Source organism: Panthera pardus, unplaced genomic scaffold (assembly GCF_024362965.1).
Source record: "Panthera pardus isolate Hobbes unplaced genomic scaffold, ASM2436296v1 HiC_scaffold_22, whole genome shotgun sequence".
Taxonomy (NCBI): Eukaryota; Metazoa; Chordata; class Mammalia; order Carnivora; family Felidae; genus Panthera; species Panthera pardus.
Genome location: NW_026526788.1, coordinates 52,130,305 through 52,143,107, shown reverse-complemented (window position 1 = coordinate 52,143,107; position 12,803 = coordinate 52,130,305). Strand labels below are relative to the sequence as shown.

Sequence of the window (12,803 nt, the reverse complement as noted above, 5' to 3'; positions counted from 1 at the left end):
TGCAGGAAAGTGTGTGTGGTTCTGATAAATTATTGCTGTTTTTACCTTTGCTGCTATTTGAAGAATCAGTTAAATTAATGTACTGCTATTACTTATGTATGAACCCTTGAATTTTCAAAAACAGCACAATATGGAACCAGCAGACAGTGAAGAAACAGAACATTAACTGCACCTCACTGGCCGTCTTTCTGCTCTTTGTAGTCACTGTCCATCCCTTAAGGGTAACCTCTGTCTGGCTTCTCATAACCCAGATTAGTTTTGTCTGTTTTTTTGCTTTGTATAAATGAAATGAAAAAGTGTATCCTCTTTGTGTCTGGCTTCTTTCATTCAACCTTAAGGTTGTGAACTTAATCCATACTGTTGTGTATAAACAGTAGGTTGTTCATTCTCTTTGCTGTCTAGTATTCTGTCGGGTTCTTTGGCTCGTTTGAATATAGCATTGCCAGTGTTTTGCCATGATCTGTGTTTTATTATGTTTGGGGTATGTTCCTACTTTACCTCTATTTTTAAAGTGGGTCTAAAGATAAAGGATAGGAACTAGAATGGTAGGATATTCAGATACATTAAAATCCAAGCAGAATGTGTTAGAGCTGGTCAACCTGAAGGAACTTTTCAGTTCTAAATGGGGCCATGATCTTGGTCTTCATAAGCTTTGATTTGAGGGTTTTTTGTTTTGTTTTGTTTTTTTAACCCAGAATATTGACCTGATTGTGAATAGGCAAATCAGATCACATTTAGACAAAAATCTGGTTTTGGTCTCACACTATCACATTTATAGCCTGTTAAAATAAAACTAAATTTCTCCAGATTTGAGTCTCTCAGTTTGTCATTCTTAGTTCACATATTGTAGGAATCTGAGCTTGGCAGAGTAAATGACTAAAGAAGCTGTATGGAGTAGTCCCTCTGGAATTGAGGCTGTTGGAATCTTCTATTAGTATAAAAGAAAGGCACCATCTAGTTTTATCTTAATATGAAAGAACTGCAAACCATTACCCAGGAAAAAGTGCTTTTTCTTCTGAATACTTTTAAAAACACCTGAGTCCCTCAGGTAAAGTGAAGGGATGTCTCAGGACCCCAAGTAGAACACATCTTTAGTGTGAACTTGAGAGGATTTGTTAAGAACCTGAAAACTTGACTAGCAAGCTACTGCTAGTGAATATGAGCATATCTGATCCTTTTGTGACTAGAAAAAGGTTAATGAGCTCTTGCTAGGCTGTTGTTTGCACACACTCTCCACTAGATCTGTTGATTCAAGCATTCAGGCGTGAATCTTGGCTCAGGACTATGCAGCTGTACAGTGCTAAACAATGGATTTAGGAACGCCATCTGGTGGCTCTCTCTAGATACCCAGATTCAGGAGGAGAGGGACTCTTCAGATGCCAATTCAGCAGCCATTCTAATGACCCAGTTGGGGGGAGGGGACATATAAAGAATGTGTTCTGCCATAGTTTCATCTCTGCAGATGAAAATAAATAAAAGCTATTTAGGATTTTTAGGATATTTTAGGATTTGAGGATATTTCTAGTCAAGGTGCCATTTTGGGGGAGACAGCAGTCATTAGCATTCTCTCTCTCTGTCCCTAAATTGCAAGATTTTTGTTAGAAAGGTAGTGCTTACAGATTGTGACCATTTGCTTTTGACTTGCATGCTTCACCCTAATTGAGTTATTAAATTTCATGAGATCTCATAGTGGTACACTATATACATTGCTTGAGACTTACAAAAATAGCATTGCATCCTATTTTTACCAGTCTAGATCAAATCCATGAGAATTCGCATCACAAATTTAATGCTTCAGCCAAGAATAGTACATTTCTTTCCACAAGTAACTTGGTAAGTTCTGAAAAGATCCCTCAAGGACTCTCCTCAATTAATTATGGAGTACATAGGGAATTGAAAATTAAAGTAAGTGTGAATGGAGGCCATGTAGATCTCATTTTGTCTTATGAGTGCTCATAATATCTACTATCTCATAGGGATTTTAAGGTGTATAATTTTCATAAAGCACTTTAAGTTCCTGAGGGAAAACTCTCTATAGTTTAAAATGTTACTAATTTGTACTATTCTATCCTGTTTATCCAGCTTACTTTCAGGCATATTAACTAATCATTATATCTGTTAGTTTGAACTCTTGTTTTTTAAGTTTACTTTACAGCAATGTGAGTAATATAACTTTAAAGTCCATGTATTTTTCCTTTTCTAAGAAATGTTTTTCTTCCTTTTCAGGAAACAAATATACTTTGGAGACTAGACCAAACCAAGAAGGCATTGATGTAAGGCAAGAACTACTGAAATTCCATTCTACTTATTATTCATCAAACTTGATGGCAATTTGTGTGTTAGGTCGAGGTAAGAATCCTTGAAATTCTTCATAGAATTGGATAATCTAAGTTTTCCATTTGTATATAAGAATATACTTTGGAAGGATATAAGATACGGCCTTTTATCTGCTGAGAGGCTTTAGAAAATGATCTCCTTGTTGGAGAATATGTGGAGAGGAATTTTGTTTTTAACTCTATATTCTAAGAAGAAGTACAGATGATTTAAAATGGAGACCTGAGGGAAATATAAATCACATATAAAAGCAAAGAAAGGTAGTATAAAGGAAAAGATGAACAGATTTGATCTTATAACAATTCAGAAAACTAGAAACGAGATTAAAAACCAGATGGGAAAAAAAAGAGGCAGATGATGGTACACTGGGAAAACAATTTGAAATATATACAACAAAGGTTTGACTTTATATTTACGTAATTATTTTTTAATTTTATTTTTTAAAGTTATTTACTTATTAAAAATTTTTTTCTTAATGTTTATTTATTTTTGAGACAGAGACAGAGCATGAACAGGGGAGGGGCAGAGAGAGAGGGAGACACAGAATCTGAAACAGGCTCCAGTCTCTGAGCCATGGGCATAGAGCCCAACGCGGGGCTCGAACCCACGAACTGTGAGGTCGTGACCGAGCCGAAGTTGGACGCTTAACCGACTGAGCCACCTGGGCGCCCCTAAAGTTTTTTTTTTTTTTAAGTGTTTATTTTAATTCAAGTTGGTTAATATATAGTATTATATTAATTTCAGGTGTACAATACAGTGACTTAACAGTTCCATATATCACATGGTGTTCATCACAACAAAAGTACACTCCTTAATCCCTATCACCTGTTTCACCCATTTCTCGCCCCCCCCCCCCACCTCCCTAGCTCCATCAGTGTGGTCTCTATAGTTAAAAGTCTTTTTCTTGATTTGTGTCTGTCTCTCTACCTTTTTCTCCCTCCCCCTTTACTTGTTTGTTTTATTTCTTAAATTCTACATGAGTGAAATCATATGGCATTTGTCTTTCTCTGACTGACTTATTTCACTTAGCATAATACTCTCTAGCTCAACCCATGTTGCAAATTGCAAGATTTCACTCTCTTTTATGGCTGAGTAATCCGTTGTAGATTTGTACTGTATCTTCTTTATCTGTTCATCTGTCGATGGACACTTGGGCTGCGTCCATATAAAGGTTTGACATTTTTTTTAAATTTTTTTATGTTTTTATTTATTTTTGAATGAGAGAGAGAAAGACAACATGAGTGGGGAGGGGCAGAGAGAGAGGGATATACAGAATCCAAAGCAGGTTTTAGGCTCTGAGCTGTCAGCACGGAGTCCAACGCGGACTCGAACTCACAAACCGCGAGATCATGACCTGAGCTAAAGTTGGACACTTAACTGACTGAGTCACTCAGGCACCCCAAAGATTTGACTTTTTAAATGCAGATTAACTAGGGGTGCCTGGGTGGCTCATTCAGTTGAGCATCTGACTTCAGCTCAGGTTATGATCTCACAGTTTGTGAGTTTGAGCCCTGCGTAAAGCTCTGTGCTGACAGCTGAGCCTGGAGCCTGCCTTGAATTCTGTGTCTCCCTCTCTCTCTGACACTCCCCCATTCACACTCTGTCTCCCTCTCTCTCAAAAATAAATAGACATTAAAAAAATTTTAATGCAGATTAACTAAAGATAATAAAGTGTTTCTTTCTGTTAAATTACCTTAATTTTGTTTTTGTTTTCAAGTAATACTCATTATGGAGGAGCAGTGCCCTTTTGTATTGGTGGTAGTGTATACAATTTATGCAGTTCCTCTAGACTTTCTGGAGGACAGTTTAACAAGATGCATCATCCTTAAAAAGTTTATTTTTACTTCTAGAAATGCAATCTGAGGAAATAACTAGAGTTGTCCAAAAAGGTGATGCACTAGAATGTTTCTGTCAGTATAGTGTTTATTAGCAAAAAGTTAGAAACAATCTGATTGTTCATTAATTGAAGATAGGTTAAATAATGATGTTATAGCTATGTAATAGGTCATCTTATAGAAAATAGCATCTCTTTTCCCACTTTCTCTTCTCCTACCTGCTTTATTTTTCTTTACAACATTTATTACCACCTGAAATACTATTCATTTTCATTGCCCACTGCACTAGAAAGTAATTTACTTGAGAATAGAAACTGTTTTGTTCACTCTTTGCCACCAGTGCCTGAGTTAGTGTTCGACACATCACATGCACATGGTAAATATGTATGTCCAGTAGAAAACGAAAACACTCTATAAAAACTATGTGCTGTATGATCCCATTTGGGGATTTATAAAAAATTATTTTTAATAGACATATGTGGTATATACATAAGACAAAATAGAAAAACATATACTAGAAATTTAATGTGATATCGCAGTTTAGAACTGACACTCTAGACTCTGACAACTTGGGTTTGAATTCCAGATATACCACCTACTTAGCCATGTGGCTGTGAGCTAACAAAGTTACTTCAGATCTCTGACCTTTAGTTTTTGCTTTTTTAAAAATGGAGTTGTGCTACCTCATACCTGTTGTGAGGTTTAATCAAGATAATGCAGAAAAAGTGTTTAGCATAATGCTTGGCACAGCAAATGCTCCATAAATGGTAGCTATTTTTAGCTTCCCATAATCATGAGATTATGAGCGACTTTTGTTTTCTTTTTGTATTTGTGGTAAGTTTTCTACTTTTGGCAAATGTGACTTTTTGTAGGTAGGAAATAAACAACCAAATACATTTTAAGTTGGTAACAAGAACCAAGCTATAAAATGGGTCCAAGAAGTAAAGCCAATTAAAAAAAAAAAGTATATCTTTAATTCTGTGTGCTTGCTAAAGGTAACTAGGTCTAGAGTGTTAAATATCACTTGGTATTTAGAGCCTAGTCCTGGGAGTATTTTTGTCTATGTTGTATTGAGACAAAAAGCACTTGATTTCAGTAAGCACTTAATTGGACAAGTAATAATGACAACAGATGAATCAGGCGGGAAGCCTGCCTTCAGTGTTCTCTGTTTAGTGGAAGTGAGAGTGTCTAAGAGAAACAGACATTTCAGTTCCTCGATTGCACACACGTCACTCTCCTAGAGTGACCGACTTGTGCTCAGTTCAGTGGACTTGATTAGGGGCCCTGGGAGAAGTGTCCTTGCAGTGTAAAAGGTTTGAGGGGGAAACAGGATCTCTCAGAGGATTAATAGAAAATCCGCTCCTTCTTCTAGGATGAGGGGAGAGAAAGAGTAACCATGTGGAAGGATCTCTGTCACAAAGGGACAAAAAAGTTTTTCTCTGTTCTCCCATGGGACCATCCCTCTAGTTGTGGCAGCACTAATTACCTGGAAACTTGGCAAATAGGTAACTATCAAGTACAAACACTGGGATTGCCAAGTCCCCATGATGTAAAGACAAAGGGACTCTATTCCCTGTCTGGTAGCTCACTGCTTAGTGGAGAAGACAGACTGCAGTATTGTATGGCTGCTTTACCTTTATAAAGCTACATTGTGAACTTATGCTTTTAGGATAGAAATACTTCAGGGGCACACCTGGTAGGACCTTGTTGTAAAGGGCCTTGCTGTTCTCAGCACTTCAGGTTGATAAACCTTTGCTTACTGCCCACCTTGTTTCAAGTCCCATGTTCCATCTGTGGATAAAGAGATCTCTTACATCTCTTGCCCTAAATATATGCATTCCATTCCTGACTTCACATGTCAAGTAACAAGCAGCCACTGGTCTGCCTTTTATTTGGCTTTGGACATTTCGAGGTCCTGCATACGTGTCAAAAATTTTGAAGCAAAAATATGTACATTTTATAAATAAAGTGCAAATGCCCGCATTCATAAGTTTAAAAGAGAATTTTGTACTATAGAAAGGCAAATCTCAAATAGTGGTTAAGTGCTCTCTAAAGAGTTCATGGAAAAGTTCAAAATGGGTCATAGAATATCAAGGGAAATTTCTTACTTGATCCAAATGCTTCTTGACAGTAACAAGTGATGAATGTTTATACTATTTATAAATAACCTATTCTTGAGGAGACCGAATCAAGGTGAGTAGTTGGTTATCTTGTTTATAAAAAGATAACCTTTTTTTACGTTTTGATTTTTTTTTTTTTTTTTAAAGATTTTATCTTTATAGCCAACGTGGGGCTCAAACTCACAACCCTGAGATCAAGAGCCTCTTATTCAATGGACTGAGCCAGTCAGGTGCCCTTTAATTTTCTGAATAATAGAAATATGTGTACAGGGGAAAAATTTTATCCCACATGGGTATAAAATGGAAATCAGGGTTTTTTTTCCCTCCCGTCCTGTGATGACAATATCCTCTCCTTAAAGATCTCACCTTAAGTCATTTCTTGTTATACTTTCAAAAGTGGAATTTTGTTAGTATACTTACATATATATATATATGCCTGTTAAAAAAATAACTGAGGGCCGCCTGGCTCACTCAGTTGGTAGAGCATGTGACTCTTGATCTCAGGGTTGTGAGCTTGAGCCCCACGTTGGGTAGAGAGATTACTTAAAGATAAAATCTTAAAAAAAAAAAAATAACGAGATTGCCTGCAGTTTTCACTTAATAGAGCTTTGAGATATTTTCATATGAGTGCATAGACTTCTCTCTCTTATTAATGATCCCATAAAATTCTAATGTATAGACATGTCATAACATTCACATGCTCAGGGATGTTTAGGTCATTTCCAGTTTTCGTTATAAACAGTGCTGCAGTGAACATATTGTACATACAGCTTTATAAGCCTTTCAGTCATGACTCTTTATAAAAGAATATAGGTAGCTGATAAAGAATAACTTAAGTAGCCATTGAATTCTACCGACAGTTAACAAGTCTTTGAGTGAATTTGGCACATTATGATACAGAATCATGTAATGTTAGACCTTGGAAGAGACTTGTGATCCTCTTACCCAGTGTTCTCATTTTACAGAACCTGAAATAGTTAACCAGTTTGTCCGAGTAGTTTGTTGACATGGTTGGTGAAGCTGGGGTCAGGATCCAAGTCCTCTAATCTCCCCACCCAGGGTTCTTTTCACCATTTTATACTCTTTCCCCACAAAATCACTTACATTTGACTGTTAACAATGGGCTTAGATTGTGTCTGTTTATGAAGTAAATGTTATAATCTTATCAGCTGATGGTTTAGTATGTGCCTTTTGGCAATTGTAGATCAAATAGTTTTCCAAATGTAACCAATTATTATCGTTTTTAATACTTGTTTTAAATTTATTGCAAGATAACATTTGTGAAGCAGTTTTTTTAAACTGTAAAGAGCTATTAGACATGTGTGAGCTATTATCCATATTACTTAGCTTTAGAAGTTATATAGGCTCTGGCAAGATTTAACAGAGTGCTTTAACTTTATCAGATGAAGTTTTAAAAAAAAATGTAGGTTTTCTTCTTAATAGTCCTAAAGATTTTTCAGGAGGTCTTAGGGTTTTGTTCTGTTTCTCCCCCCAGGTTCATTGAGATGTAATTAACATATAACATTGTGTAAGTTTAAAGTATTTTGTTGTAGTGATTTTATGTATGTATATATGATCTTAAGGTTTTAAATACTACCTGTCAAGTTATGATTAGTTGAAGTTCTATTTTCATTGTCTGTTTTCTTATAGAATCTTTAGATGACCTGACTAATCTGGTGGTAAAGTTATTTTCTGAAGTAGAGAACAAAAATGTCCCATTGCCAGAATTTCCTGAACACCCTTTCCAAGAAGAACATCTTAAAGTAAGTGAATGTATTTCTGATATATACATATGAATGTATCAGAATGTATTTGTGATATATATATAGAATATATATATTCTGATATATATATATATATAGAGAGAGAATATATATATTCTGATAATGTGTATATATATATATATATATATATATATATATAAATGAATGTATTTCTGATATATATATATATATACACACACACACATATATACATATACATATATATATATGTATATATATATAGTTTTACTTTATGGACATAATATATGCCTAGTTTACCAAACAGTAGATGAATAATTTTGAAAGTTTTATTTATATAGTTTATTTAACATCTGTTTGGATAATCAAATCAATTTCACATTTACAGGGATGTGAATCACCAAAAAGATACCAATATATATCTGATCTTTGCATGCTAAAAGTAATTTTGGTAGTTATAGCTTTGACAAACTGTAGAAACTGTTATCCACGGTCAGAAGGCAAGCATATTGAGCTGCATGGTGTAGGGGACTGGACATGGGCTGCACACCAACTGTAATGAAATTCCACTTAGAAGGAACCTAGGCCAGGGGTGCCTGGGTGGCTCAGTCGTTAAGCATCCGACTCTTGGTTTTGGCTCAGGTCATGATCTCATGGTTTGTGAGTTCGAGCCCTACATCAAGCTCTTCACTGACAGCGCGGAGCCTATGTGGGAGTCTCTCTCTTCCCCTCTGTCTCTCCTCCTCTCTCTCTCTCTCTCTCTCTCTCTCAAAATAAATAAATAAATTTTAAAAATTAAAATTTATATTAAAAAAAGAAGAAGAAGGGGCCCAGGCCATTTATTTCTTTGTGGACAATACAGTTTACTCTGGCAATTGATTCTCCTTTGGATTTGGGATTCTTCCATGAAAATCTGTATTCTTCATAGTTTGTAAATATTTTATTCAGTGGGAGTTGTGTATAGCTAATCTTTTGTGGTCTTTTTTTTCTAGCAACTTTACAAAATAGTACCCATTAAGGATATTAGGAATCTTTATGTGACATTTCCCATACCTGACCTTCAGAAATACTACAAGTCAAATCCTGGCCATTATCTTGGTCATCTCATTGGGCATGAAGGTCCTGGAAGTCTGTTATCAGAACTTAAATCAAAGGGTAAGTCTTTGGCCACTGGTGTACTGCTCCACATCTTTTTACTATGGCTCTCATTTTCTCTTAAATATTTTTGTGTGAAAGAACGTTTTTGGATGAGACTATTTTGAGTTTATGGGAGAGTGAGATGGTGGTTGTTAGTGTGCTTTTGTTTTTTTGCTTTTGTTTTTATTTTTTAACTTATTTTTAGTTTTGAGAGAGCGCACGTGTGTGCATGCACGCAAGTGGAGGTGGGGCAGAGAGAGAAGGAGAGCGGGAATCTTTTTTTTTTTTTTCATAATTTTTAAATGTTTATTTATTTTTGAGAGAGACAGAGACAGAATGCAAGTGGGTTGGGGCAGAGAGAGAGGGAGGCACAGAATCTGAAGCAGGCTCCAGGCTCCGAGCTGTCAGCACAGAGCCTGACGCGGGGCTCGAACTCACGAGCTGTGAGATCATGACCTGAGCCGAAGTCGGACGCTCAACCGACTGAGCCACCCAGCCGCCCCTAGGAGAGGGGGAATCTTAAGCAGATTCCGTGCCAGCGCAGAGTCCAATGCTGGGCTCAATCTCAGCACCGTGAGATCATCACCTGAGCCGAAATCAGGAGTCAGATGCTTAACCAACAGAGCCACCCAGGCACTCCTGGGGTTTGTCCCCCCACCGCTGAATTTGTTTTACCCTTCAGTATTGAGCAGTGAAAGTTAGATATTTGAAAAGATATTGTGGTACATGTTTTAAAGAACAGAGAGGTTAAAATGTAAAAGCTCAGTTTGGATATTCTTTACCATCTATGTGAAGTGACAGTACACATTATTTACTTGCCTGCTCTTATCCATCACACCAGAGGGTGTACTGAAATTTAGTCATTAGATGATTTCCAAGACCCCTCTCAACTCAGGCTCTGATTTTACATAACACTTAAGCACAATAGTCTACTCTTGCCTGGAGAACTGATTTGAAGAGTCCTGAGGAAAGCTCCCAACCCAAAAAATCCCTTGAGTCTTTACAGTGCCTGAAACGGGTTTTCTAAAGTAAGTTTTTCTGATCTTTTCTGTAAGTGGTCCATTCTGATATCTTGCAGACATATAGTATGGACTAAAAATAACATTCTTTGCCTTAAAAGAACCCACACATACAATCCTGTTTTGATTTCCTTTGAATGTTACAGGCTGGGTAAATACTCTTGTTGGTGGGCAAAAGGAAGGAGCCCGAGGTTTTATGTTTTTTATCATTAATGTGGACTTGACTGAGGAAGGATTATGTAAGTATTGACCTTTTTGATTTTGAATGAAAATTGACTTATTATATATATATTTTTTAACTTCTATATGCTGTGGATCTGTTTTATGTTGTAAAGCCATGAAACCTTTAATTCGTGCAATTCATCCTTTGTATTTTTCATGTGCAACTTGGCCTTCATTTCATGGATGATTTTTCCTCCTTAACAACTGATCATTATGTTGCACTTGTGAAATGTGTACTTGGCTTTTCATTGGCTCATTAACTTCCCCAAAGTCCCTTCTGTCATATACCCTGGAGTCTGAAGGGCCATGTGTCTGGCACCCTAAAATCAGTCTCAGGGAAGTGAGGATTCCATTTCTACTTACCTGACTGTACCTTAGGAGTGAGCTCAGTACTTTGAAGCATTCAAGGACTGAATGATTTTTAAGTGTGCCCCTTTTTTTCAGTACATGTTGAAGATATAATTTTGCACATGTTTCAATACATTCAGAAGTTACGTGCAGAAGGACCTCAAGAATGGGTTTTCCAAGAGTGCAAGGTAATTTTGTTTCACCAAAATTTTTCTTAAGGAAAAACTTCAGAAAACATAGATATGTGAATTAAGTTTAAAGCCTAGTGAAACTTGTAAAGTTTTTTGGGGTTTTGTTGTTATTTAAACTCTAAAATATCTGGCAGTGCATAGTAGCTTTAGTTAACGCTTATACTACTCTGATTGGCTACCTGGGGCACAATTAAGGGCTAAGGCATCACATAACCTTTCTTTGCAGGAGAAAAGAAACTGCCTTTCTATCCCTCAGAAGAAAGCCAGCCGTTTCTTGAGCTTGTATCTGTCAGGGCTTACATTACTGTTTGCCTGAAGCTTCATGAGCCTCTGTTGTTTTCAGATCTGGTGACAAAAATCTCTAGCATACTTTCAAACAGATAGTGAATTGTGGGTGCCTGGATGGTTGGCTCAGTGATTTAAGCGTCCAACTTTCTTTTTTTTTTTTTTATTTTTTTTATTTTTTTTATTATTTTTTTTTTTTAAATTTTTTTTTTTCAACGTTTTTTATTTATTTTTGGGACAGAGAGAGACAGAGCATGAACGGGGGAGGGGCAGAGAGAGAGAGGGAGACACAGAATCGGAAACAGGCTCCAGGCTCCGAGCCATCAGCCCAGAGCCTGACGCGGGGCTCGAACTCACGGGCCGCGAGATCGTGACCTGGCTGAAGTCGGACGCTTAACCGACTGCGCCACCCAGGCGCCCCAAGCGTCCAACTTTCAATTTCAGCTCAGGTCATGATCCCAGGGTTACCAGATCAAGCCCCACATTGGGCTCCCTGCTGAGCATGGAGTCAGCTTGGGATTCTCTTCCTCTCCCCTCCCCCTTCCCCTTCCCCCTTCCTCTTCCCCCTTCCTGTCTCTCTCTCCCTCCCTCTCCCTCTCTCTACCTTCCATCCCCCTTCTCTCTTTCTCAAAATATATAAACTTAAAAAGGAAATAGTGAATTGTTTTATATATGATTATGTTCTTTTTTTTTTTTGTTTATTTTTGAGAGCGCACAAGCAGGGGAGAGGCAGAGAGAGGGGGACACACGATACGAAGTGGGCCACCCAGGTGACCCTGTGTAATTGTGTTCTTAAAAGTGATTTTATTGTTGTATGTATGGAAAGGCCTCGCTGTCTTTTATTTATTTTTAAAAATATGTACTTTATATTTAAGACCTATTGAGATTCTGAAATGTATTTTAGGATAAGAGAAATCCTTTTTACTTAGATAAAAGTTTAAAGGAATACTTGCTGCTTGGACAGTAACTTCTAACCTGGATGCATTTCTCTGAATGGATCAACAAAATCATCATCTGTGCAACTGTTGATCTTGCAAGGTTCTTCCACAGTTTTCCTAATTCTCTAATAGTTTAACAATTTAGGTTAAAGAAATCATAGTCTGTATTAGTTATTTTTAAATTACTTTTTTATTTTTTATTTATTTAAAAAAAAATTTTTTAAGTTTATTTTGAAAGAAAGAAAGCGCATGTGCAAGCGGGAGGAGGGGCAGAGAGAGAGGAGAGAGAATTCCAAGCAGGCTCCAAGTGCTGTCAGCCTAAAGCCTGATGTGGGGCTTGAACCCACAAACCATGAGATCATAACCTGAGATGAAATCACGAGCCGGACACTTAACCAACTGAGCCACCCAGGTGCCCCCCCTCCTTTTTTTAATGTTGGTTTATTTTTGAGAGAGAGAGTGCATGTGTGCACACCAGTGGGGGAGGGCAGAGCGGGAGGTAGAACAGGATCCTAAGCAGTCTTTGTGCTGACAGCAGTGAGCCCAATGCAGAGCTTGAACCCACAAACTGTGAGAACATGACCTGAGCTGCGGTTGGACGCTCAACTGTTGAGCCACCCAGACACCTCTAT

At 37.3% G+C, this 12,803-nt stretch overlaps 1 protein-coding gene across 4 annotated transcripts in view; it reads left to right on the top strand.

The window, feature by feature from the left end:
• IDE (insulin degrading enzyme) overlaps positions 1–12,803 on the top strand; it is a 114,147-nt gene that overhangs the window by 60,038 nt on the left and 41,306 nt on the right. For all 4 annotated transcript variants that reach the window (XM_019445090.2, XM_019445089.2, XM_053909730.1 and 1 more), the window contains exons 5-9: positions 2,227–2,349; positions 7,940–8,052; positions 9,024–9,186; positions 10,334–10,426; positions 10,854–10,945. In XM_019445090.2, the coding sequence (XP_019300635.2) occupies positions 2,227–2,349; positions 7,940–8,052; positions 9,024–9,186; positions 10,334–10,426; positions 10,854–10,945 (584 nt within the window). The remainder of the gene's footprint in view (positions 1–2,226; positions 2,350–7,939; positions 8,053–9,023; positions 9,187–10,333; positions 10,427–10,853; positions 10,946–12,803) is intronic.